The sequence below is a fragment of the Anser brachyrhynchus genome, assembly GCF_964034855.1.
Source record: "Anser brachyrhynchus genome assembly, chromosome: 21".
In the NCBI taxonomy this organism is placed as follows: domain Eukaryota; kingdom Metazoa; phylum Chordata; class Aves; order Anseriformes; family Anatidae; genus Anser; species Anser brachyrhynchus.
Genome location: NC_137714.1, coordinates 9,421,017 through 9,442,859, shown reverse-complemented (window position 1 = coordinate 9,442,859; position 21,843 = coordinate 9,421,017). Strand labels below are relative to the sequence as shown.

General features: G+C 39.1%; 2 protein-coding genes across 12 annotated transcripts in view; one reads left to right on the top strand and one right to left on the bottom strand.

Annotated features, from left to right (window-relative positions):
• Positions 1–39: 39 nt before the first annotated feature.
• TNFRSF9 (TNF receptor superfamily member 9) lies at positions 40–20,493 on the top strand (the record flags this gene model as incomplete). Of its 4 annotated transcripts, XM_080563998.1 has the most annotated exons (9): positions 40–169; positions 252–368; positions 627–764; positions 1,215–1,281; positions 1,381–1,517; positions 1,738–1,872; positions 3,670–3,738; positions 18,284–18,306; positions 20,458–20,493. In XM_080563998.1, the coding sequence occupies 9 exons, from the start codon at positions 40–42 to the stop codon at positions 20,476–20,478; spliced, it is 837 nt and encodes a 278-aa protein (XP_080420124.1). In that variant the 3' UTR covers positions 20,479–20,493. The 4 variants fall into 4 exon arrangements, with proteins under 4 accessions (XP_080420124.1, XP_080420123.1, XP_080420125.1 ...); XM_080563997.1 differs by lacking the exons at positions 18,284–18,306; positions 20,458–20,493 and adding an exon at positions 8,298–14,257; XM_080563999.1 differs by lacking the exons at positions 18,284–18,306; positions 20,458–20,493 and adding an exon at positions 4,824–5,105.
• The window catches only part of PER3 (period circadian regulator 3), a 32,294-nt gene continuing 27,077 nt past the window's right edge, over positions 16,627–21,843 (bottom strand). Inside the window, exons 21-23 of one of the 8 annotated variants that reach the window (XR_013941346.1) lie at positions 20,425–20,541; positions 17,467–17,587; positions 16,627–16,762 (exon numbers count right to left, since the gene is read on the bottom strand). Coding sequence is in view for 6 of the 8 variants with exons in the window: in XM_080563947.1 (XP_080420073.1) it covers positions 20,371–20,541 (171 nt within the window). In the remaining 2 variants the exon portion in view is untranslated. Of the gene's footprint in view, positions 16,763–17,415; positions 17,588–18,399; positions 20,542–21,843 lie in introns of those variants that run through there. The other 7 variants (XR_013941347.1, XM_080563948.1, XM_080563947.1 and 4 more) reach the window with 7 other exon arrangements.

The following is a 21,843-nucleotide window of genomic DNA, read 5'->3' as shown; positions in this document are numbered from 1 at the left end:
CGCGCACTCCAGCCGTCCGCGCCGCCGCGCACCGACCCCATGGGAGCCGCAGCAGCGCGGCCGCCGCAGGCCAGCCGCGCGCGGGCGCTTCTGCCGGCAGCGCTGCTCGCGCTAGCGCTGAGCCCGGGGCCCGCGGCCGCCGCGCCCTGCGGCGCCGACTGCCCGGCGGGTGAGGGCGAGGGCCGGGCCGCGCCGCGCCGCGGGGTGCCGGGCGCGGCCCCTCTGCAGCGTCTGTCTGTCTCGGCCTGCAGGTACCTTCGTGGTGAGCGCGGGCTGCGGGCGGGGCGCGGGCTGCCGGCAGTGCCCGCCCGACACCTTCTCCAGCGCCGCGGGACTCAGGGGCTGCACGCTATGCCGCAAGTGCGAAGGTACCGGGAGGCGGTGGGGTCCGGACGCGGCGGCGAGGTTTAACCTCCGCCTAGATTGGGGGAAAAAAAAAAAAAAAGGAAAGACGACATTTGTCATGCCGTTGTAAGTGGAGATGTTACCAGTGAAGTAAGATGATGCATCTCGCTGAACTGACCAGCTTTTATTTCTATAAGAGTAAAGGTCCCAGGCCTTTGCTGCACTAGTTTTCGTGTATTTGTTTTTTTTTTTGTAACATCAGGTTCGTTTGCACCTTCCAGGAAGATTCAGGTATTTAAAAGCGTGCTCACCAAAAAGCGATGCCGAGTGCACCTGCAAGGAGGGGTACCGATGCAGTGGCGACGGCTGCTCCCGGTGTGACAGAAGCTGTGGCGTGGGTGAGGAGAGCGCTGGGAGCGGTAAGATTGACTTCCCTGCTAGCTTAATACGTTTGCATCCCCGGCACCTTACACAGCACGGCCTCTTGCACGTCTCTTAAAGAATTACAGCAAGAACGTCCTAAGATAAAAGCTGCTGGTGCTGTTCAGCAGTTTGCACGCTGCGTGGAGTGAGCGCGGTAGCAGACAAGCCCACTGAAATCATGCACCAGTTGGTTCCCTTGGCATGTCACTTCTTTTGTTGCCAGCATGTAGTAGGAAACTGTATCCAAGTACTGTACTAGTACATAGCTCACAGGGATGGGCACAGGGAAGGACTTGCCATGAATGCTTAGAGCAACATAATAAGATAAAGAGAATAGTAATTCTGTGAATGTAGATCATAGTTACTCTAAGCTGTTAAAAATAATGTTTCACATGTTGTTCTGTATGCTCATCCTGTAAAAACATACCTCTCCTTGTCTGTTGAAGGTTGCCAGACTTGCCACTATGGAACTTTTAATGATCAGCCAAATGGCTCCTGTAAAAACTGGACAAAGTAAGTAAGCTAAAAATAAATGCTGTAGCTTGACTGGACTTCTCTCCATGACTTTTTTTCTTTTTTTTTTTCTTTTTCTTCCCTTTAAATGTCTTTCAGGTGCTCAGCAAACCAGGTTGTGGAGCCTGGAACTGCAGCAAAAGATGTGGTTTGCAAACATACTTCAGATAATCCCACTTTAGCCACTATTCTATCTACCACTTCTCCTGGGATTCCACTTTTTGTCACTGTGCCAGGTGAGTCACTGTGTAGTATTGCTTACGGAGCTGAGGAATTATCACCAACTTACTATAGCTTTTTCACTTACTGTTTAAAGCAGGAGTCCTTTCTCATACCCATTTTGCAAGATTAATATAGAAGCAGCCATGTTGAAATGGAGACAAGAAGGTCAACTAATTCAAGTGCAGTAGAATTTTGCTCTGTAGCACTTCTTAAAGACTGTTGTTTGCTTCCTAGGGAAGAATATCCAGATGGACATTATCAGAATTTCTCTTGCTGTAGCTGGGCTGTTGTGCATGGTATTTCTGCTACCTTCATGTGTATGCTTCAGCATCTGGCAGAAAAAGAAACTACATGCTGTCTTCAAGAAAAGTAAGATAGATACGCTCCTCAATTTCATTTATCTTTTTGAAACTAGGCAGAAATCAGGAATCCACGTTTTTGAAGTCTCTTTAAAAGTTGCAGATAATTTTTTTTTCCTTCTAGAAGTTTGAAATAGTAACTGAAAGGAGAATTAATTTTGTTATTTTTATTACAAAAAAAACTCTTAATTATCAGTGGGTGTTTTAGCAGTATTACAGGATAACTGCAAGCATATCCATAGAAGTGAAGTATCCGTGCAGGTGGAAAAGCTTAACTGAGCTTTACTAATCTAATTTAAAGGTCAGTTCTATCACTTCCAAGTACCATCCTTGGCATGCACTGCAATAGCACCTTCCATTTCTGTCTGCTCAGAAACAGTATCAGTGGCCTGGAGTCAGTATCTCTGAAGTTTGGCTTCAGTAGAAGTGGGGTTATCAGTCAGAATTTTTAAGGTTGGAAGGGACCTCTGAAGGTCAGCTGGTCCAACTCAGAGACTCTGAGCTGGTCCAGCTCAGAGATACTCAGAGTAGGTTGCCTAGGACCATCTCCAGGCAGCTTTTGAAGATCTCCAAACGAGGAGACTCCACAAGCTCTCTGCGCAACTTGTGTCAGTGCTCAGTCACCTGCACAGTAACAAAGTGCTTCCTGATGTTTAGATGGAACCTCTTGCATTCCACTTTGTGCCCGTTGCCCCTTGTCACGGCAGCGGGCATCACTGAAAAGAGCCTGGCTGTCTTATTTGCACCCAAAGCTGGAGTCAGGTCTGCACTGTAGTAGCAGTTGGGACGTGCTGCTAAAGAGATGCAGAACCAGCCTGAATCTAGCACTGCCCTCTGAGAGCTAAAAAGCCCTCTGAGGAAGCACAAGATTACTACACAAAGATGAGATGAATTGCAGCCAACAGTTTATCAAGCTCTAGTTTGGCTCTACCAAAAACTTGTTTTTTTTGCATTTGGAGTGAACTGTACAGTACCTGTATTACCTAAGCTTTCAAATTATTTGGAGAATACTAGCCCATATTACCTTGGGTAATGGAAAGTGACTGTAATCATAAGTTAAGCTACCAGAAGAAAGTTTGCTTGCAGTTTCATAAGTGTTCCCAATCAGGACTTTTCTCCCAGTCCTTTGCAGCTGACACTGACAGAGCTGTTAGCAAAAGTATGTATTATCTTAAAATTAACTGGAAGCAAAAGACTTTGGACAGGAGGGGATGGGTGGTCCTGTGTGGAGATAGGAGTTGGACTTGATGAGCCTTGTCGATCCCTTCCAACTCGGGATGTTCTATGAGTCTATGATCCTGAGACTTCTAAATTGTGTCTGAGTAAGCATGTACATGTCACTCTTTTGCACTGCCCTGCATACCTAGTTGTTTTATTAAAAAAGCTAATACTATAGTTACCCTTCAAACTAGCAACTAGAAGAAAATAGCAAGGTTGTTTTTGTTGTTGTTCTGATTTTAAATTTCTCCTAACAGCTAAGGGGTTGATTTTCTAGGGTAATTCTGAATACAGGAGAGAATGTTACTCAGACAAAAATAAACAAACAAAAAAACAACAATTCCAAGTTAGTCTTCCTTTCATCCTTGTGGCAAACAGTACAAGCAGCAGCTGTTGCATTAGGGAAAACAAAGTATTATAAATTAGTTTTATTAGAAATAGTGTTGTTGAGAAATAATTTCATGCCAAATTATGGAATCACGTGGAAAAATAATTCTTGTTGACTTCCTGCAGTTGTGACTTGAGGAAGAGTGAAGTAGGATGGCAGAATAAAAACAACAGAAAGTGAACATTTGCTCTTTTTCTTTAGTGCATACTACACCTGAACAATCAGTTCAGGAAGATGCCTGCAGCTGCCGCTTTCCTGAAGAAGAACAAGGTGAATATCAGGACTGTGGCAAATCCACAGAATTCAGAGATCTTTTGGAGAATTAGGAATTGGACTGTCCAGGTCAACCATATTTGTGTTTCTTTTTAGAACACAGAACAAGAACCTGTTTACATAAATAGGGAGGAAACATAATCTGTAAATTTCAGAGTGGTACATAGCCCAGCGAGGAAGGAAAAAAACATAGCTTTCCTAATTCTTAAAAAAGTAAAAATATATAAAAATATCTAGTTTGTTGACTTTCTTTATCTAGCACTAGGAATCATATTTCTAAGAAGTAGTGCTTGATCTAAATGTAGTACTGCGCTTAAAAGAGATAAGAGAAGGCAGTATGGCCTTCTCCTTCCTCTGATAAATGATGTCTGACCCATAATGTACATGCAGTCTGAAAGCATTTGTCACTAAAAAGGAGATCAGTAGCACATTGGAGAGCTACATGTGACACTCATGGTCTCTCTATTGCTGTTACCAGCTCAGCTGTCCTCGAGTGTAGAGCTGCAGCTCCTCCTATATCATGGCTCAAACCCAACAGCGTTGGGTTCCTTTTGCAGCTACAGATAGATCTCGTTTCAGATTTTCAGTTGCTATCAGACGTGGAAACAGATACCTGGCCTGACCACCACACGCCTCCTTATGTAGGAGAGAGGAAGATATAAAAATCTAGAGCTGTAATGTGTTTTATAATAGTTTTTGTCTGCTGTTGTATTCTGGTGATTGCCTTAAAAGAGGTAGCGGAAACTCTGAGAAAAGCTGTGGTTGACTTGCTCTTAGAAAGGGATGTTACTGTGCAGCTGGACTGTAACACCTTCTGTTCTACATCATTCAGCTTTGATCTTTTAGGTGATGTAAATATATTATGTACATTGTAGATGAGGTATATGTAGAACGCGATACATTTCTGGTACTATTTCTGTAACTCTGAGGTTGGAAAGATTTTAACATCAGTGTATCTGTCTTTTTGATCAATTACTGTTACTTTGGTCTTAAAGAGAAAAAAGAAAATGAATGTTTGAGTCATGGCAATGACATCATTTTTAACCTTTTTCAAAACCAAATATTTTATTTTATTTCTTCAGTAAATGTTGTTCAAAAATAGAATGAAAACCCACCAACCTGTCGGGTAGAGGGTGATTTTCCTACGTGATTCCAACTTAGAGAAGGATGCTGTTGTGTTTGAAGAATAACAGCCCATCTCTCCATTCAGCACAAAATCAAGATAGGTTATTTTCACCAAACCATGCTTACTAATTTTGATAAATTTCCTTTTTTGTAACTTCTTATACACGTTAGGAAATAAGTGTAGTAACCCTGAACTGTAAAGTTAAGTATATTTAAATAAATTATTTGTTTTGAGTCCCTAGTCCAAGTCTCCTTTCATCTCTGTTCATAAGAAATAAGTGACTAGTAAGCCAAGTTCACAAAAACTTAAAGACACAGATAGGACATATGAAAACCCACCAATATTTATAAATCAAAGAGTGGCCTTTACAGCTGGGGAGGATATTTTAGAACCGGCTAAAATAGTTCTGCCTGTGATTAGTTTCTAATCCACACATTAGGTATGAGAATTAATGTACACATCCTGTAAAAACTCAGAACAGCTGGTGTTTTTTGCTTGGAAAAAGATATACTAGTTGGAGTTTTACATTTTGCTAGTGCATTCTGCATACATTTTGAAATACCCAGAAGACTGTGAAACCCTTATTTTCCTCTTCTGCACCTGAAGTGGAAGCAAATCTACTTACTCTACTTGAGGTGCTCATTTCAACACTTTTTCCAGAGAGCTTCGTTTTGCTGTTTCATACTGAAGCTTCAGGAGTGACATGAAAGTCCCATGAATCAACAGAAAGCCTGTGGCCAAACAAACAAAAACACCTAAATCAGTACAAATTAATTTCAGAAAACAAGGGACACATTTACACTAGAACTGGCCTGCTGGACTATTTCAAGGAACAGTCATTCACAGAAAGAAAAGAAACAATCCGAATGAAATTCCAGGTCCAATCTTCCTTTAAATCAAAGGATTACGTTAATAATTCTACCTGTAATTTTTGTCAGTTAAGACCGTAGAAGCGTAAATTAATGATAAAATTAGGTTTGTACTCTTTCTGTGAAATACTTAATTAGATCTACAATGCAGACATGATTTTAAATATCAACCAAGAAGCCCTAACAGTGAAGAGTAAAACACGTTATTTTCAAAAGTAAAATAAATCATGAGAAAGAGAAGACGGGCACTTCACAGAAGGGCTGCAGTGCTTGCATGCTACCGGAATGCCTTGGCAGCAGCGCTGTATTTTATGTGGTTATCACGGAACTGAAAATACAGGTGAATTAAGCTGTTTTGCTGCTAAGCAAGATATTACAGTTCAGAGCAACAGGAACACTGTACATACTAAGATGGAACGTTTAGCAGCTTTTTGTCAAGTTCTGTGAATTGTAACTTTCCATAAGAAATTCAAATTACAGGCATAGAATCATGTGCTTTGTGGAACATAATTCATTTATACTATCTTTTTTTGACTAAAATGTTAGGTCGAAATCTTAAGTAATATTTTGGGGTCACTTCTGCCAGTGGAATTCTTGAATATTCCAACATTTTTATATACCTCCAAATCTTGGGGGTTGAAGGGGGGGAGCAGGAAAAAAAAATATTAAAATTCATGTTTTCTTCTCCAACTATACATCAGATCCTGAGCCAAACATTTAGTCAACAGCCTCAATCTGAAACTTAGTTTGTGTAGTTCATTCATTCATTCACATCCTGTAATGAACTGTTTCTTTATCATTCTGACCTCTGCAAAACATTAAAACTTGGAACTTGTCTTTTTAGCATAAACTTTGCAGAGTTAAACAGAAGTACTTCTTATTCCAAAAAGCTCTGGTTTGCACCTGTTTTTGATAGGTCATGGGCATCTTGGCTTCACATGTAGATTTTCTTAAAACATACAGATTCTTTAATATCTGAATAAACTTCCCAGTTCACACAGAAATAATGCAGATCAGTCCTTCTGAGCTGTAGCTGTTGTCTGCTTTCTGTAAATATTTATTTTCTTAACAATCTTTTTAATTTATTATGTGGTGAGCAAAAAGAAACTGGGAATGCCATGATGACTCTCAAGCAGCCCAGGTGGCTGAGAATGAGGTAACAGGCCAGATGTAAGCTTTTTGCATTTCCATTTGTTTTTTTTGGAAGTCAGAAAGTGTCCTTTTAGCCAGACTGTGTGTGGAGGCCTTGGTGATATCAGACCAGAATTCTGAAAGCATGGCAAGAGGAGACAGATCCCCTTTAAAGTTAAGTTTAAACAGGGAAGCCTGCTGCTTTCTTATTGCTTCCAGAAGCAGTACCATTTCCTGACACAGTTACTGGCATCAGTGCTTAAAACCTTGGTTGCCAGATATCTTGAGTTGCGTGGTAAAGGAAAGCAAAAGCTTCATAGCAAAAGGTTTTCTGTCCCTCATCTCCCTTTATTCTACAAGTAAACAACACCTAGGCATGCTTGTGTGTTCCTGTGCCTGGTACTTCTGGGTGGGAAAGACTCTGAAACTGTAATAGCTTCTCGTAAACATATAAACATATTTTTTAAAGTATAAACATGAGTTCTTATTTTCAGTTTTTCTATCAGATCTTTTATGCTTACTCTGCTATTGCATCAAGTATCTCTTGTCCACTGTGAGCTCCCTCAGGCACCTCCTTCTGCTTCAATGTGCCTTCCTTCAGGTGCACTAATTGCATATCTCCTTCCAACAGCAAAGAACAAGACCTACAGTTTAGTGAGTACAGATGTAGCATAAGATCTCCCAGAAAACATGTGCAATGTAGAGAAGAATTCCTCTACATCTGGCACGGTGTCACACTCAAAACATTTCCAAACAGAATCAATGCTGTTTGAAGAATAAAGGACACAAGTATATTGTACTCCCCAAATGAAGCTGTTCACTATTTGAAAACACTTACCAACTTGTCTTTTCATAAATTAAAGCTAGTGCACCGTTATCTTTGACAGTCATTCTGACTAATCACCTAGAACTCTCCATAAAGAGATGGCCCACTCTGAACAGATGTAACACAGGAAAAATTATTAAACAAGTAACTCACACCACAACACTTGCGTTTTAAGCAGGTCACAAAAATTGGAGATAAGTTTCACTATTAAAATTATACAAAGTCTTATTCTGTCAATAAGCATTACCTCAGTTTTTTTCTCAGCTACAAATAAGGCTTCCCTGACACAGTGCTTTTTTCAGACTCTGTCAAAGGAGGTGCTTCATCCCACAGTTGTTTTCTTGGTGTGTGTGTGTGTGGAGTGTTTGTTGGTTTTTATTTTTATTTTTATTTTTTTTGTTGTTAGCTGAGTGTCATGAACAGATATCTGAGCATCCTTCTATCCCTGGAACTGGCATGAACAAGGCTGTTGGATATTGTCATTGCCCTCACTGTAAATAAGAGCTTCTAATATAGTCTACAAAGAAAATGGAAATTCCCTCTAACCTCAGTTTGGCAAGAGCTAGTTATGATATCACCTATTATGTTTCCATTCACCTTCCAGATCCTGGATGCCTGCCAGTGAAAGCAGCATATTATTCCCGCAATTCTCTGAAGCAAACTGGATTTTTATTGTAGTGGAAAAAAACACCAGCCGAACATCCACTGAAATCAGTTCAGATTTCTCCTGTTTGTCTAGCCAGTTTGCAATAAGAAAATAAATCATTTTTTAATGTGATGAACCAAGTGCAAAACCCCATACAAACACACCTACTTCAATTTAGGAATGATTTAGTATAGTTTACCTTAAACCTGTTAAATCTATTCTCAGTTTACATAATCTAAACTGAAACAAGTCATTTCAAAACAAATAAAATGTCCAATCTACCAATTTAAGTCAGTATGAAACCAAATCTTAGGTTACAATTGTACACTTTTCCCCTGCACACAAGCATTTTCAACAGGTTTAGAACAAATGCTATTCTGGAAAAAGAGGCTGGTGGACAGAGAGGTGAAAAAGAATTTACATTTATCTATAATACTATAGACTTGAGAAATGTTTATATCTTTAAAAAAAACATTCACAGTGTTGATATTTTGATTGTTTTCATTTAGAAAAAGTATAACCCATTTAACCTGAAAGAGAACACTACTCTAGGCTGTAAGCATGCCAAAAAAAAAAAAACTACTTTTACTCAGTATACAAATTTTAAAACAGCTTTGAAAGAGTAGAAAAGAATTCTAAATATATCTATGTATATAAACACATCAGCATCTAAAACAGAATTTAAGTATCTAAAGCATAATACATTGTTTTCAAACTAGAATGGAAAAATACAGTGAACAGGTACATGAAAGGAAGAAACACTATTTACTCCAAAAGAACTGCAACACTGCAAGTCAACACCACAGTTGTCTCATCAAGCTAAAAATCTCATCAGAAATCCAGAGATTTTATGATGATGATGATGATTTAACATTGTCATTATTATAGCCAGCCATAATAATGAATCTTTTTGACTTGTTGTGGTACACCTCAGTAAGTGCATTATCTTATAGAAGTAGAGGTGTAACCACAGAAAATGCTCGATGGTTCAACTCAGAACATGAGTTTCAGTTCTAATAAGAAAGGAAGCTGATAATTCTCCTCTCTAACTGGAGAGTTAAAGGATTTAGAAACCTGAACAGGCACTCCACTCAGGAAGCCTACAGACGTGAAAGTATACCACTCTCTTGTCATTACGTCTTCTAACTTTCTGCACTCATCAGCAGTGTAGACTACGACTGTAAATACTTCTGCTCACATGGAACAATGAGGCTGGAACATACAACATTTATGTGTTTTTCAAAAGTGATTAAATATGCCTCAGGGAATTACTGAATATGCAAAGGACTTACTGTGCTGTGGCAGTACTAATTATCTTACCCTACATAACTGTTTCTGCACCTTCTTCCAGTGATGCCTAATGACACAGAAAGAGACCATTTAAATAAAATGTTAGTATCATGGCAGAAACAAATAATAAATGAAGAAAGCTTTGTATGCCTCCCACAGTATTCTGTTTCCATAGGTGGCAGGTAGCAATGGATTAGATCCTTCTGAGCTTAACTCCTGCTTGTCTGGGGGCCCTAGACCTGGATGCAGTACTTCAAGTGGATCCTCACAAGGGCAGAGCAGAGGGGGACAATCACCTCCCTCCTCTGCTGACCACTCCTCTGTTGATGCAGCCCAAGATGCAGTTGGCCTTCTGGGCTGCAAGTATGCACTGCTGGCTCATGTCAAGCTTTTCATCCACCAGAACCCCAAGTCCTTCTCTGCAAGACTGCTCTCGGTGAGTTCTTCACCCAGTCTGTACTCATGTCTGGGATTGCCCTGACCCAGGTATTATGCCTTGCACTTGGACTTGTTGAACCTCAGTAGATTCACGTGGGCCCACATCTCAAGCTTGTCCAGGTATAAATACGTCCTTTCCTTGTGATATAAGATCATAATCCTGCTCTTCCAAACGTGAAAACCTATGCTTCTGTACACAGGTGAACCCTTTCTATTTCCATACCTGTTCATCAGACTCTGCTCAGAAGGAACTAGGTGGTGCTGTTTTGTAAAAGCCTTACTCACTAAAAAAATGCATATGTAGCAAAGGAGTAAGAGTTAAGAGGCTAAATACTAACTGCCCTTCAGAATTCTCGTATATTGTAATCTCTCTTGAGAATTCTTCCAGGAAAGAAGGGAGTTCTTGCAGGATTTTGCTCCCATTACCTAATTCCATTGTAGTAAGTAACATTCCATTTGCCAAATCAGAAGACAAACCTCTGGTAACTGCTTTCTTCACCTTTATTAATCCATACTCTTATTTATCACCCCTATCCCCAGGAATGGACTTCCACTAAAGTCAAGATCAGTCAGAAAGTCAGTCAGTCATTATGGAGAAAATCGGTTACTACTTGCAGAAGAAATTATTTAATAAATTGGAATCTCTCTCTTGAACAGTGAAGAGAAGATTCTATGTGGCTGACTGCCAAGGAATGTGCATTTATTTACACAATAACCTTGAAAAAACTGCTTTAAACCTCAAGTTGCCTGATGAGACCTATGCCAACTTTCCCCTTGTTAAGCATACACATTTGTCCTGAGATGTGAATCACTGAGTCTGCAGAGATTCCATTTAATTAACAAACACACACACACACACAAAAAGGATTAAAAGGATTATGCACTTGGAAAGTAAAGTAAAAAAATTACAGTCAGCTTGTGTTAGCCATTCATTTACTGCCTTTTAGTAGGACAGATAAATGCCAATGATTATTAGGAGACCTCTTTAATTAGTCAGTGGCTTCTGTCCAAGCACTAAACTTCTTCAGAACTGACTGAAATTTGTCCTCTAATATCACTTGCAGGAGAGTCAAAAGCAACTATATTTTGTAAAAATGAGTCTGATCAGTGATCCTAAGCCTCTCTAGTAAAAACAGGAAGAATGTGTGCAACAAATGAGAAAATCTGATTAAAAAAATAAAAAGAGCAGAAAGACACCTCTGACAAAATTGCTTTTGTTCCATCCTAACCCATCCTTCACTGTAAATTCCAGGCTTTATCCTCTTGCTCCTAAGATAATGAACCAGAGCACTATATTCAAAGGCAGCAAAATCTTAATAAGTCGCTAATAAATTGTTTTGTAATAAGAAAGCAACAAGGCACATCATCATACAATAACTAAGCATGAATGTCCCAAGTGGGGAAGTGTAGAAGACAACTCTTATGCTTCACCATCTGTTGTAATTTATTGCTTTAAATTTCTGCAGTTCTTTGAGCTAGAAAGAATGCAAAAGAACAGCCTGACCTGCCCACGTCACCACCCAAACTATGAAGAAAAGAATCATTAGGTTATTGCTGCTTCCCACAGAAGCCGGAGAGAGTTTAGGATCTCAAGATCAGAACTGCAGGGATGCAAAGATGAGAATAAGCCTATAGTACTCAGGGGTAGAGAGAAACAGAAAATGACACTAAGCTTCATAGTTCAATTTGCTGAGGATGTAATTTTCTCAGCAAGCTAGAACACAAGGGCAGGGGAGCAAGAGATAGGTATCATAGAATATCCCAAGTCAGAAGAAACCTGCAAGGATCATCGAGGACAACTCCTGGCTCCATACAGGGCAACCTAGTTGTTAAACTCTATGTCTGAGAGCATTGTCCAAATGCTTCTTGAACTTCAGCAGGCTCAGTACCATGACCACTTTCCTGGAGATTCTGATCCAGTGCCTCAAGCCTCACAGCGAAGAACCTCTTCCTAACATCCCACCTAAACCTCCCCTGACACAGCCACATGCCATTCCCTCGGGTCCTATCACTGGTCACATGTATTTTTAATAGTTTATACAACGTAAATTGAACAAATAATTACCTGGTGCCTATGCAGGCACAAGGACTCTAGCAGCATGAGGTAGCGCTGTTCCAGGCAACCAGTGCCATCCTCCATTCCCTGTCCGTGGTCCTGTGCAGGAGGCTGAATAAGGACAGAGCTCTGCAAACACCTTCCTGAATCCTCCTTTTACAAGCTTTTTTTTTTTTTTCTTCCCACTCTCTACACTTCCACCTATAGCAAACAGATAAACAAGGCTGAGCACTGGAGATAGAGGAACAATGCCAAGAACATACTGAGACCACAAGCAGGAAGGGAGAAGAAAAAACAAGCTAGTACACAGAATGGAACAAGATGTAAGAAAAGACTAGCAAAGGGGCTGCTACATTAAAGCCCTATGAAGGTCAAAATTCTGCATAAGGTCTTTTGTCTGTAATTTCAGAGAGTTAAAACAGATAATTGAAGCAGGCTTTCCAAGCCTTCTCAACAGGCCACTTCTAGAAGCACCAAGACTGAAGACATTTAAGAGAAGGAAAAAGATGTTCAAAGTAAAAAAAGTGGAGGAGATCATACTACTCTTCATGCAAGAGCCATTCAAGAGTGAAGACACTGTCCTGAACTGTCTGCTGTACTTTAATCCACATAATTGTGGTTGTGCTATTTAGTAGGCTGAACTTCCAGTGTAGATTTAACACCAGCAGCACGATGCTGACTCCTCTTAGTGAAGCTACTCAGGGAAAAAAGCAAACAAAACAAAAAAATAAGAAATACATTAGATGGAGACTTCCTCCAGAATAAAAATCTCTAACCTTATTTAATGTCTTCACACTCAAAAAAAAAAATCTTTAGCTGAGAAAGGTATATGTAACGCAAGAAGAGAAGAAAAATATAAACTTTTTCAGAAGAGAAAACAAACAAAAAAATCACATCACCCTACTGTTACTTTTCCTCAAATTATTTATATTAGAGACCTAAATGTTAAGTCTACACCCCACTGGCTGTTGAAGTAGACTCAGTGCCGGGTTCTGCTCTTGAGGCACTCTAGGTTTGTTCAGAAGGTTTCTCAGCGCCACCTTCCGGGGAAGCAATTTCATTATCAACTCTCTTAAATCGACCAAAGGACAAAACCAGCATGAACGGAGAGAGAATGTTTCTTTTCTATGAAGAATAGCCTGAAAGAACTAGGTACCTGTTACTAGTCGGGGCACGCTGGCTACCGGTTAAAGAATACAGCCACCCAAAAGTTAATTTAGCCCAAGTCAGAAAAAAAATAGGTAAACGTACTCACCTATCCCAGTTCTTTCCTAACTGTTCTCTCCCTTTACGCTTCCTAAAACAGAAAAGAAAGGATTGGTGCACCGTGTCTAGGATCAGAACTGTTTTGGACTACTCTGGATTATTGGTAGGTCTTTAAAGATTCAGCTGTTAATACAACACCTTACAACAAACCTTTGAAGAAAATCCAAACCAAAAACCTTCACATGTTCCAGTTGCTGCGGTGTTGCAGAAGCAGATACGCACCTCCAAAGAAAATAAGCCCAAGCCTCCAGCTTGGTCTACACTTGGTCTGATGAAATAGGAGTGTAAGTACGGACAGTCACTGACTTGCAGCCTATGCCTTTCAGCAAGACTGCTTTGTCCTCCGTTTTTTGTGGTGCACTGACCAGACAGGAAGAAAGGTAAAGAGAGCTCCTTTCTGCAGAAAATGTCCTCTTTTTCCTTACTTAGACTGTCTGCTCTCATCATTTCAGTTTTAAAAATAAACTTTAACCATATAGTCAGTTCCATTACATTTTTCGTGGAACAAACCTCATTTCAAGATCTGGTCTCTGCTCTTCTGTTTGTGGCTACATTATATCCAGAATCCAATTCCCATAAGATATCGATGTGCTATATTTCCAAGTTCCAGTCATGCCAGACTTACTTTCCTTCATGTCAAACAGTGTGAAGCTTTAGCTTGCTAGTTCTGTAATACCGAGAAGACAGGGGAATTAGGGACCAGTTTATCAAGCTTCACTTGGAGAAAATACCCAGACTACAGTGTGCCAGCCCAACAGGGAAAAACAAACAAACAAACAAAAACAAACAAAACAACAACAATAAAAAACACAACCCACCACACATACACAAAACCAAAACCAACAAGAAAACAAAAGCAATAGTTCTGCCCCCCACCCCCCCCCAAGAATGGTAGAAACTACTAACAAAGGAGCAATGTTTTAGCAGCTGTGATCTGCAATCTTGTACCAGACTAAATTTTTAGGCCATTTGCCAATTCTGTAACAAAATAAAAATATCTTCAGAAATGTCTGCAGCCCTCCCATCTTCATTTATGAAGAGGTATGCATTGAGTTATGCACATAATTATGCCCGTAACAGAACAAGAAAACCTAGGTCAGAACCTATCAGATCTTAAATAAAACTTTAAGAGAAAATCAGAACACAGAAGTACTACTGTGCATAGCCAAGTAGACCATATAGCACTACCTGTTCTTACAGACCATACACTGCATGTATTACATCACAGTTTGCACAGTGTGGACAAAAGCAGAATCTTCAGTGTCCAAAAGCTAGTGCCCAAGTTACGTTATTTTTTTCCATTGATCCACTGAGTCTCCCAACAGGCTATTTTCAGTACACTCAAAATAAAATGTATACACAAGACAATGCAAGTTAGTGACAGACAAAGTTATTGCACATATGATATCGCAAGGCAGCTATTTCTATATGCAAAATAGAGCTAATAATCATGTTACGAAGCTGAAGAATTAGCTACGAAGAGAAATTAGAAGTTAACTTCATAAGTATTATTGAGGACAAAGATCTGCTAAAACCATCAGTGACATCAAAGCAAACATAAACCCCGAAGTGATATGCTAGACCCTAGCAAGTAAGTGAATAATACTACAAATATGTTTTCTCTCACACCAGCTGACATGTATACATGTGCAAGTATTCTGAGGGATTCACTGAAACATGTTAGGTTAAAAATTCTAGCAAAATTCAGTGATTAATTTAATTTTATATATTGTTTATATAATTATTATACATAAAACTACTTATATAATTATAATTTATATAATGATAAGCTCATCTGCAATTACGCTGTCAATACATAAGCATTCGACTGCATGCCTATCTTTATGCAATCTAAATGCAAGCCATATAGTTACATCAAGGATTATATCCCAGGAAAAAGTCTCTCATACATATGCTACTGACAAATTATGAATCGTCTTCTCTGAAGTTCCTTCTTTTTACCAACAACCACAATACTTGAATAACAAAACTTGTGCTTACTTGTTATAAAGTGTTTTAAAACGGGGGAAAGAATTTTTGCATCAGATTTCTTCCTTACTATTTAACTCAGAAGGTGGGTAGTTTGCAGTTATTTCTTTAAATGTTTCCCTAACATTATTAGCAATTCATTCTTCACGAGTCATCACTTTAAATCAAGAATAGTTATTTCTTCCAATAATTCAGAACAATTTTTTATGCTAGGTTAACTTGTATTTACTATTCAGAGTTCGTTCAGTAATTTATCTGGAGTCTTGCTGCCCTGTTATTTAAAACTGAAGCACTTGAAAGAAAGTCTATTAGCACAAATAAGAACTTAAAAGATTTTGCACAAAATAGTAGCTTTGATAAAATTTAGAATAGTTTTTTGAAAATCAATTCTCAAATTTTCAAAATGCAATTCACATTTACTTCCCTCACATATGTATTCCCAGTTTTGTACCTTTGTTTAGGATGAGCTGTTTCTTTGCTCTGTATAATGACGTGTGCACTGTCACCTCAGGAAAATGCCTTTGACATTTTGGTGGAAGAAAGAGTGTTTAAGTGACAATTTCAAATCTGAGTGAAGGCAATAATCTGTGGGCAAGTTGCCTGACTTCTACATGACGCACTTCATGATTGCTCTAAGAGGCTGAGTCTTCCTTGTCAGAAGACAAAGGACATCAAGTCGCTCGTGAAAAGTGCTTCATTAGCTTTCCTTGGAGGATGCTCAGAGTGAATATTGATAATGCCCTTGTCATTGATAGTTCACTGAAGGAGAAGCATTTGTACAGAGCATCCAGCACCAACAGTGAGATCATGCATCAAATCAGACCTAATAACTGTCCGCAGTTTTGGAACGAAGAGTTGCATGACTCAGATGAGCAGAGAGAATTCCTCTCTACCTACTTATTTATCTTGTAGGGAAGCACAGGGAAAGAGGCACATGAAATGTATTAGGTTAATTCTGTAGGGAAATTATTTTGTCACATCCGCTCGCTTCAGTGAAGTCCAGAGAAACAGGTTTTATAGTTCAGACACCAGCAGCATGAGTTCTCTAAGTCAATACTGGACCTCTCTGTACACACAGGATAACAGAAGAACTTAGCTAGAAAGGAGGTCTGTCTGAAGGTCCTCTGTTACCTCTTCCACCGTGTCTCTGGACTCAAAGCAGAGCATTTGAACTTACATGGAGATGCTCAGGGCCTTGTCTGAGTTTTGAAGTTCTGTTCCATTTCATCCTTAAAGCTGGTCAAACCTGACTGGACACGCTCCAGGGTAACCTGCTCCGACTTAGCATGCTTCAAGCAGGAGGATTAGTCTAGATGAACTGCAGAGGTGCCTTCCAACAGCAATCATTCTGTCATTCACAGAGTCTACAGCTTCTCTGGACAACCTGTTAACCATGCACATGAAAAGCATGCTTTCTTTGAATTAAATCTGCAGCAGAAATCCAGCTATTCTAATATAACAGATATTGCTAATTTTAAAACAGTTCTAGGAGCCACAGAATTCATGATATAAAATCTTAATCTTCAACAGGAAATGTTAACAAAGAAAGAAGGAAGCATGTAACTTGTGCAACTTACAGTTATCACAATCAAAAATATGGAAACAATAGTGACATTAGTTAGATTTCATAGTAATTTGAAAAGGATTTGAAAGCACAAATGTTTGATTAGAGAGGCAGGAAAGAAAGTTATGGAACCTCTATTACTAATCTGAACAGACATCAGTTTTTCTCAACTTAAGAAAAGTCAAATAAAATTCTTAATTATTAGTTTTAAAGTTTCTAGACTATTAGATATGATGCTCTGTAGAGAATGAAGGTAAGATGAGTGAGTTCTTCGATATGAAAATGAAATTGTAAGTAGAGAAGACAAAATATATCAGATAGATAGAAACAAGCTAAAGTTGAAAGATTAATATACTAAGCATAGCAGCCACTTCATAGCATTAAATAAAAACAAAAGGCAAACAGGAAAAAAAAAAAAAAAGCTAGTACACAGAATGAAGTAGTTACTTAGAAGTGAAGAAAACAGAAGATAAAGTGAAATGGAAAAGGGACACCCAGTCTAGCGAGGCACTTGCATTCAATACCAGCCAAAGTAGTCTACATGCATTCAAGTAAGTCTCCATGTGGAAGCTCTACTTTCTCTGTCAAGATGATTCTCTAGGGCAATGTTGGATAAGGTCTTCTCAAACAAGTAGATGTGAAATGCTACAAGGAAAATCAAAAAAAGCATCAACCAACCAAACAACCCACCACACTAAGATTTTCGTGTAAATTAACTAGATACTTTAGCTTTCCTTTTTTGCTTGTTCTGGCACAAGAATGCCAAACGTAACACATCCATCCATTTCACAAAAGAAAAAAAAAGCATATTTCATATCAGATGCTTTGCGTCAAGCTTGCTAGGGCTCATAAATCAGCTGTCTTATTGCCCTGGTCATTTCAACCAACGTCTGACCCTTTTGTTAACTCATGATTTATAACTGGAAGTTACTTTTCTTTATGCCAGATTTATAAACTTTACTGTGCTTGGTTTGATATAATATCCATTTTGTACACCAAGCTGTAAGACAGTAAATTTATTGTCCGTGAACTGTTACCTTGAAAAATTACATCAATGCAAAGTGGTTTCCATTTAGAATCAATGGGCAATAAATTCATTGGATTTTTTTTTTTGGGGGGGTTGGGGTGGAAGAGGCATGATGATATTTATGAGGTCATGAGCAGCTATATAACGAGTGAAACTGGGAGCAGAGGCAACAGTGAGACAGGAGTTCAGAGTTCCAGGGGTTGACAAAGACAAAATATATTCAACACGGCAACAATGCACAAGCTGGTATTCTGCTGTCTCATCATCATCAGCTTCTCCTGTCCTCTCTTTTCTCTCCCCACCATCAACACCAGTGAGATGTCTCATCAACTCTCAGGTAAGAGTCTTTTGATTTTAGTGGTCATAAAACAGTGGATGCAGCATTAAAACCAGAAGAGAAGCATGTATGCTTTCAGAGGGGACTTTTATCTGTGCTGATCAGCTGGAGAAAAAGCAGGAATGACTTCAGAACACTGGCAGCACAAGTAATATCATTGGTGGGTGCTAGTCTTGTAAAATGGGGAGGTTGGGCGCCCTATATATTTTTTTCCTGCTGCTTTGAGATTCAAGGGATGATGTATTTGCTGAATGTAAGTTGACAGATAAAGCATCTCTATCTCTGAAGCAGCTTAAGTAGGCATTAGGTAATTTAAAGAAACTTGTCTCTCCACTTGCCACACTTTAAAATGAGCTGTGCTTAACTTAAGTTTTGCTTAACTGAAGTTATATTTTAAAAGGGGGTAGCCTACTACAAAGATAATACAGTCCTATATGGATCAAGAACAGGCAAGCCTGCTTTACACTACAAAAACAGCAATGTATTTACTTGCACTAATGCAGACTCCATCCAGCCCAGTGAAAGAATTAAACTTTGCTGTTCTCAAATTTTGAAGTCATACTGTAGGTCAAGACTAAGATGTATCATTAAATTGCACACAGAGTCTGGAGGGTTACTATCATCAGACCCAACCAGTGCTGGACAACTTTGTGAAATGAGCTCTGTAAGAACAGGCAAATCAAAAATTAAATTCTTTCACAAAGCCAACTACAAAAAAGCAGCCATTATAGAACTGCTTTGCAGGTGAAACAGCTGTTGTGTTGGTTTATTGTAGAATGGTTTGGGTTGGAAGGGTCCTTAAAGATACCTTTATAGGTTTGCTTTGTAAATCTTGGACTCATTGGGCTTATTCAATCTTACTTGCAAATACAAAGAATTGCTAGGCTTGGTAAGACAGAAGTAGAACTCTATATTGAAGAGAGTTCTTTTTTTTGTTTTTAAATCTCAAAGCAAAGTTACTTGCTAACACTGCTCTGAATTAAAAAACAATGTGGGGATAGAGATATGAATTGGCTCAACATAGAACAGGGAATTTATAGTATTCATATTTAGTCTTAAACTGAAATCCCCACTGTGCTTCGCAGCTGTCTTTTTGTACATTTGACAAGCTAACAACTTGGATGTCTAAGGTCTGCAAATATCTTCATAACAAGCTTCTGAACTGTTGGGGCGGGTTATTTGCAACAGTTAGTTTTCTTGTATATTTCCTACTGAGGAGCTATATGGTGTCACCCATCTGTGTGGGTAAAAACAACTAAAACTCCATAGTACAATCCAAAGTGTAACTAAAAATATATATATTAATATTCAGAGTTTTGCAATACCTCCCTCTCACTGTCCACTACTTTGAATGTCTGCTGTTCATTAGCAGAGATTAAATTTACTGTCCAGATTACAAAAACCTTATGTTACCGCAAGTATAACACCACTAAGAGCTCCTGTTTGCAACCCACTTTGGGAAAACAGGATGGTTAAAGAATTATAAATTCTCTATGTACGTACAAATCAATTCCATCAGTTATATTACTCTTCCTGAACCAACACGTTGGTGATCTGTATTGGTACGCACTTTGATTGAGATTGATGGTAGAAATGTACCAAGAAGTGTAGCTGCTGAAATCTCTTTTAAGGTTTCCTACATTTATTCCTGCCCTTCCCCCCATTTTATTGCATTTTATAGTTGGGAAATAGGGCAGGTTAATAACACTTGAACAGGAAATTTTATCGTTATTCACAGAAAAGCTCCAGCATAGGGACTAGTTGATACAGAAATGGATTAAAAAAAAAAAAAAGATAAACCACACAAATCTGGAGTGCCTACAGCTGGTACCAGAAGGATTACTTTGTGATTTCTCCAAGCAATGTGAGAGGCTGCTGTTAGTTTAAATAAAAAAAAAAAAATCTTAAAGAAAGGTCTACCAGAGAAATGTCAATCTGAGATTAACATCAGGTGTCTTTTATCAAAGCTCTGAAAGGAAGAAACTATTCCCTATTGCATTCATTAAATGAGGATGGATAATTCAAAATTTCAAGATAATTTGTTGGTGGAGCCAACATACCTGATCAGAAATCATCTGACACTGAATGAAACAGGGATTCAAAGCAAAATACTCTTACCATATGCCTGTCTCTGTCATTTTCTACTTGCAGCTGATGAAGATTCAAGATTAAACCTGGAGCGGCTGGGCAGCACTTCTCTGCTTCAGCGTCTGCAGGATCTCCTGAGTACACTGACTGAAGACAATAAAGCAGGTGAAGCTTTACCACTGCAATTTATGGCAGAGTGCCAATAGTTTGCGTATGCTAGTAGTGCCAATAGGATGCAAGCATTCACATATATTGCACCCCAGCTCCCAGGCAATTAATGAAGTACTTCATTATGCATAACCAACAGTCAGCTGTCATTTAGTTAACTGAGACATTGGTGAAACCTGCTGAGCAGCCATGTTTGCAGCTTAGCAGTAGCTGGAAAAGCTTTCAAATTAGTTTAGCAAAACCACCATATAGTAAAATCCGAGCAACACTTGCAGAAAGTGCAGAATTAATACTCATAGAATATTTGGGGGTCCACAGATACAAGAAATGCCTGCTGAAAAACGTATTGCAGCTTGCACCTCATATCCGGCAGGAATGATGGGCCACAGCAAGAATTGGTCGTGCTGCAACAAAAGGGTTTCCTTTCTCCGAACGTTCCAGTTCAAGCCTTCTGTCAGTTGTAGCATTATGGCACACATGAATGAATTATGTATGTTCATTATTTCTAAATGACAAAACATTTCATTTTGTCTCCCCTCTACCAGATCTTAGCTCCAACAGCTATAACCCAAGGGAAAATATAAAAGAGGTAAGTAAATGACCATCTTCCACTAAAACAAGAAATTAAGACCCCATATTTTAAACTACACAGAGTTGTTATGAAGACATCATTTAAGATCCACAGACTTAATAAACAGTGCAGACTAAAGTATGCCACAAAATTCTTGAAGCTAGAATCACTCGGCAGTTAGGTTTGCAGTGGAAAAAAAGAAAAGAACAATAAAAACAAATTACATAATAATAACAAAAAAAGTAATCTAGAGCATTTCATTCTAAAAAGAAAAAAAAAATCTTACAAAACCAAAACACTCCCCCCCCCCAAAACCAGCTTTGTCAATAAAGGCCAAAAGGCCGATTTCCAGCTTCGGCAGGCCTACTTAATACACCAACCAGTAAAAGGCTGCTTGTCACTTTTCACCCACTACAACATAGGCTACGCAGTACATTCAGATTTGTTATAAGCCATTAGGTAATTTGAGAACGTCATTACTGTTTGCTTGCCTGCTGGCAAATATAGGCAGAAGACACGGAGGTGTACACTGGGCAGCCCCTGCTTTCCCCCAGTCAGAGCACAGTGTGAGGTGATCAGATGGGGGCAGTGAAGAGTGTGCTTTCTCTCTGTTTACCACCCGTTGGTAACGTGTCTAATGCTGTTTGACTTCAGATTTTCTATGGAAATCACCCACGAATGGCTTTGCTGGGCCGCCTGTTGACGAAGGA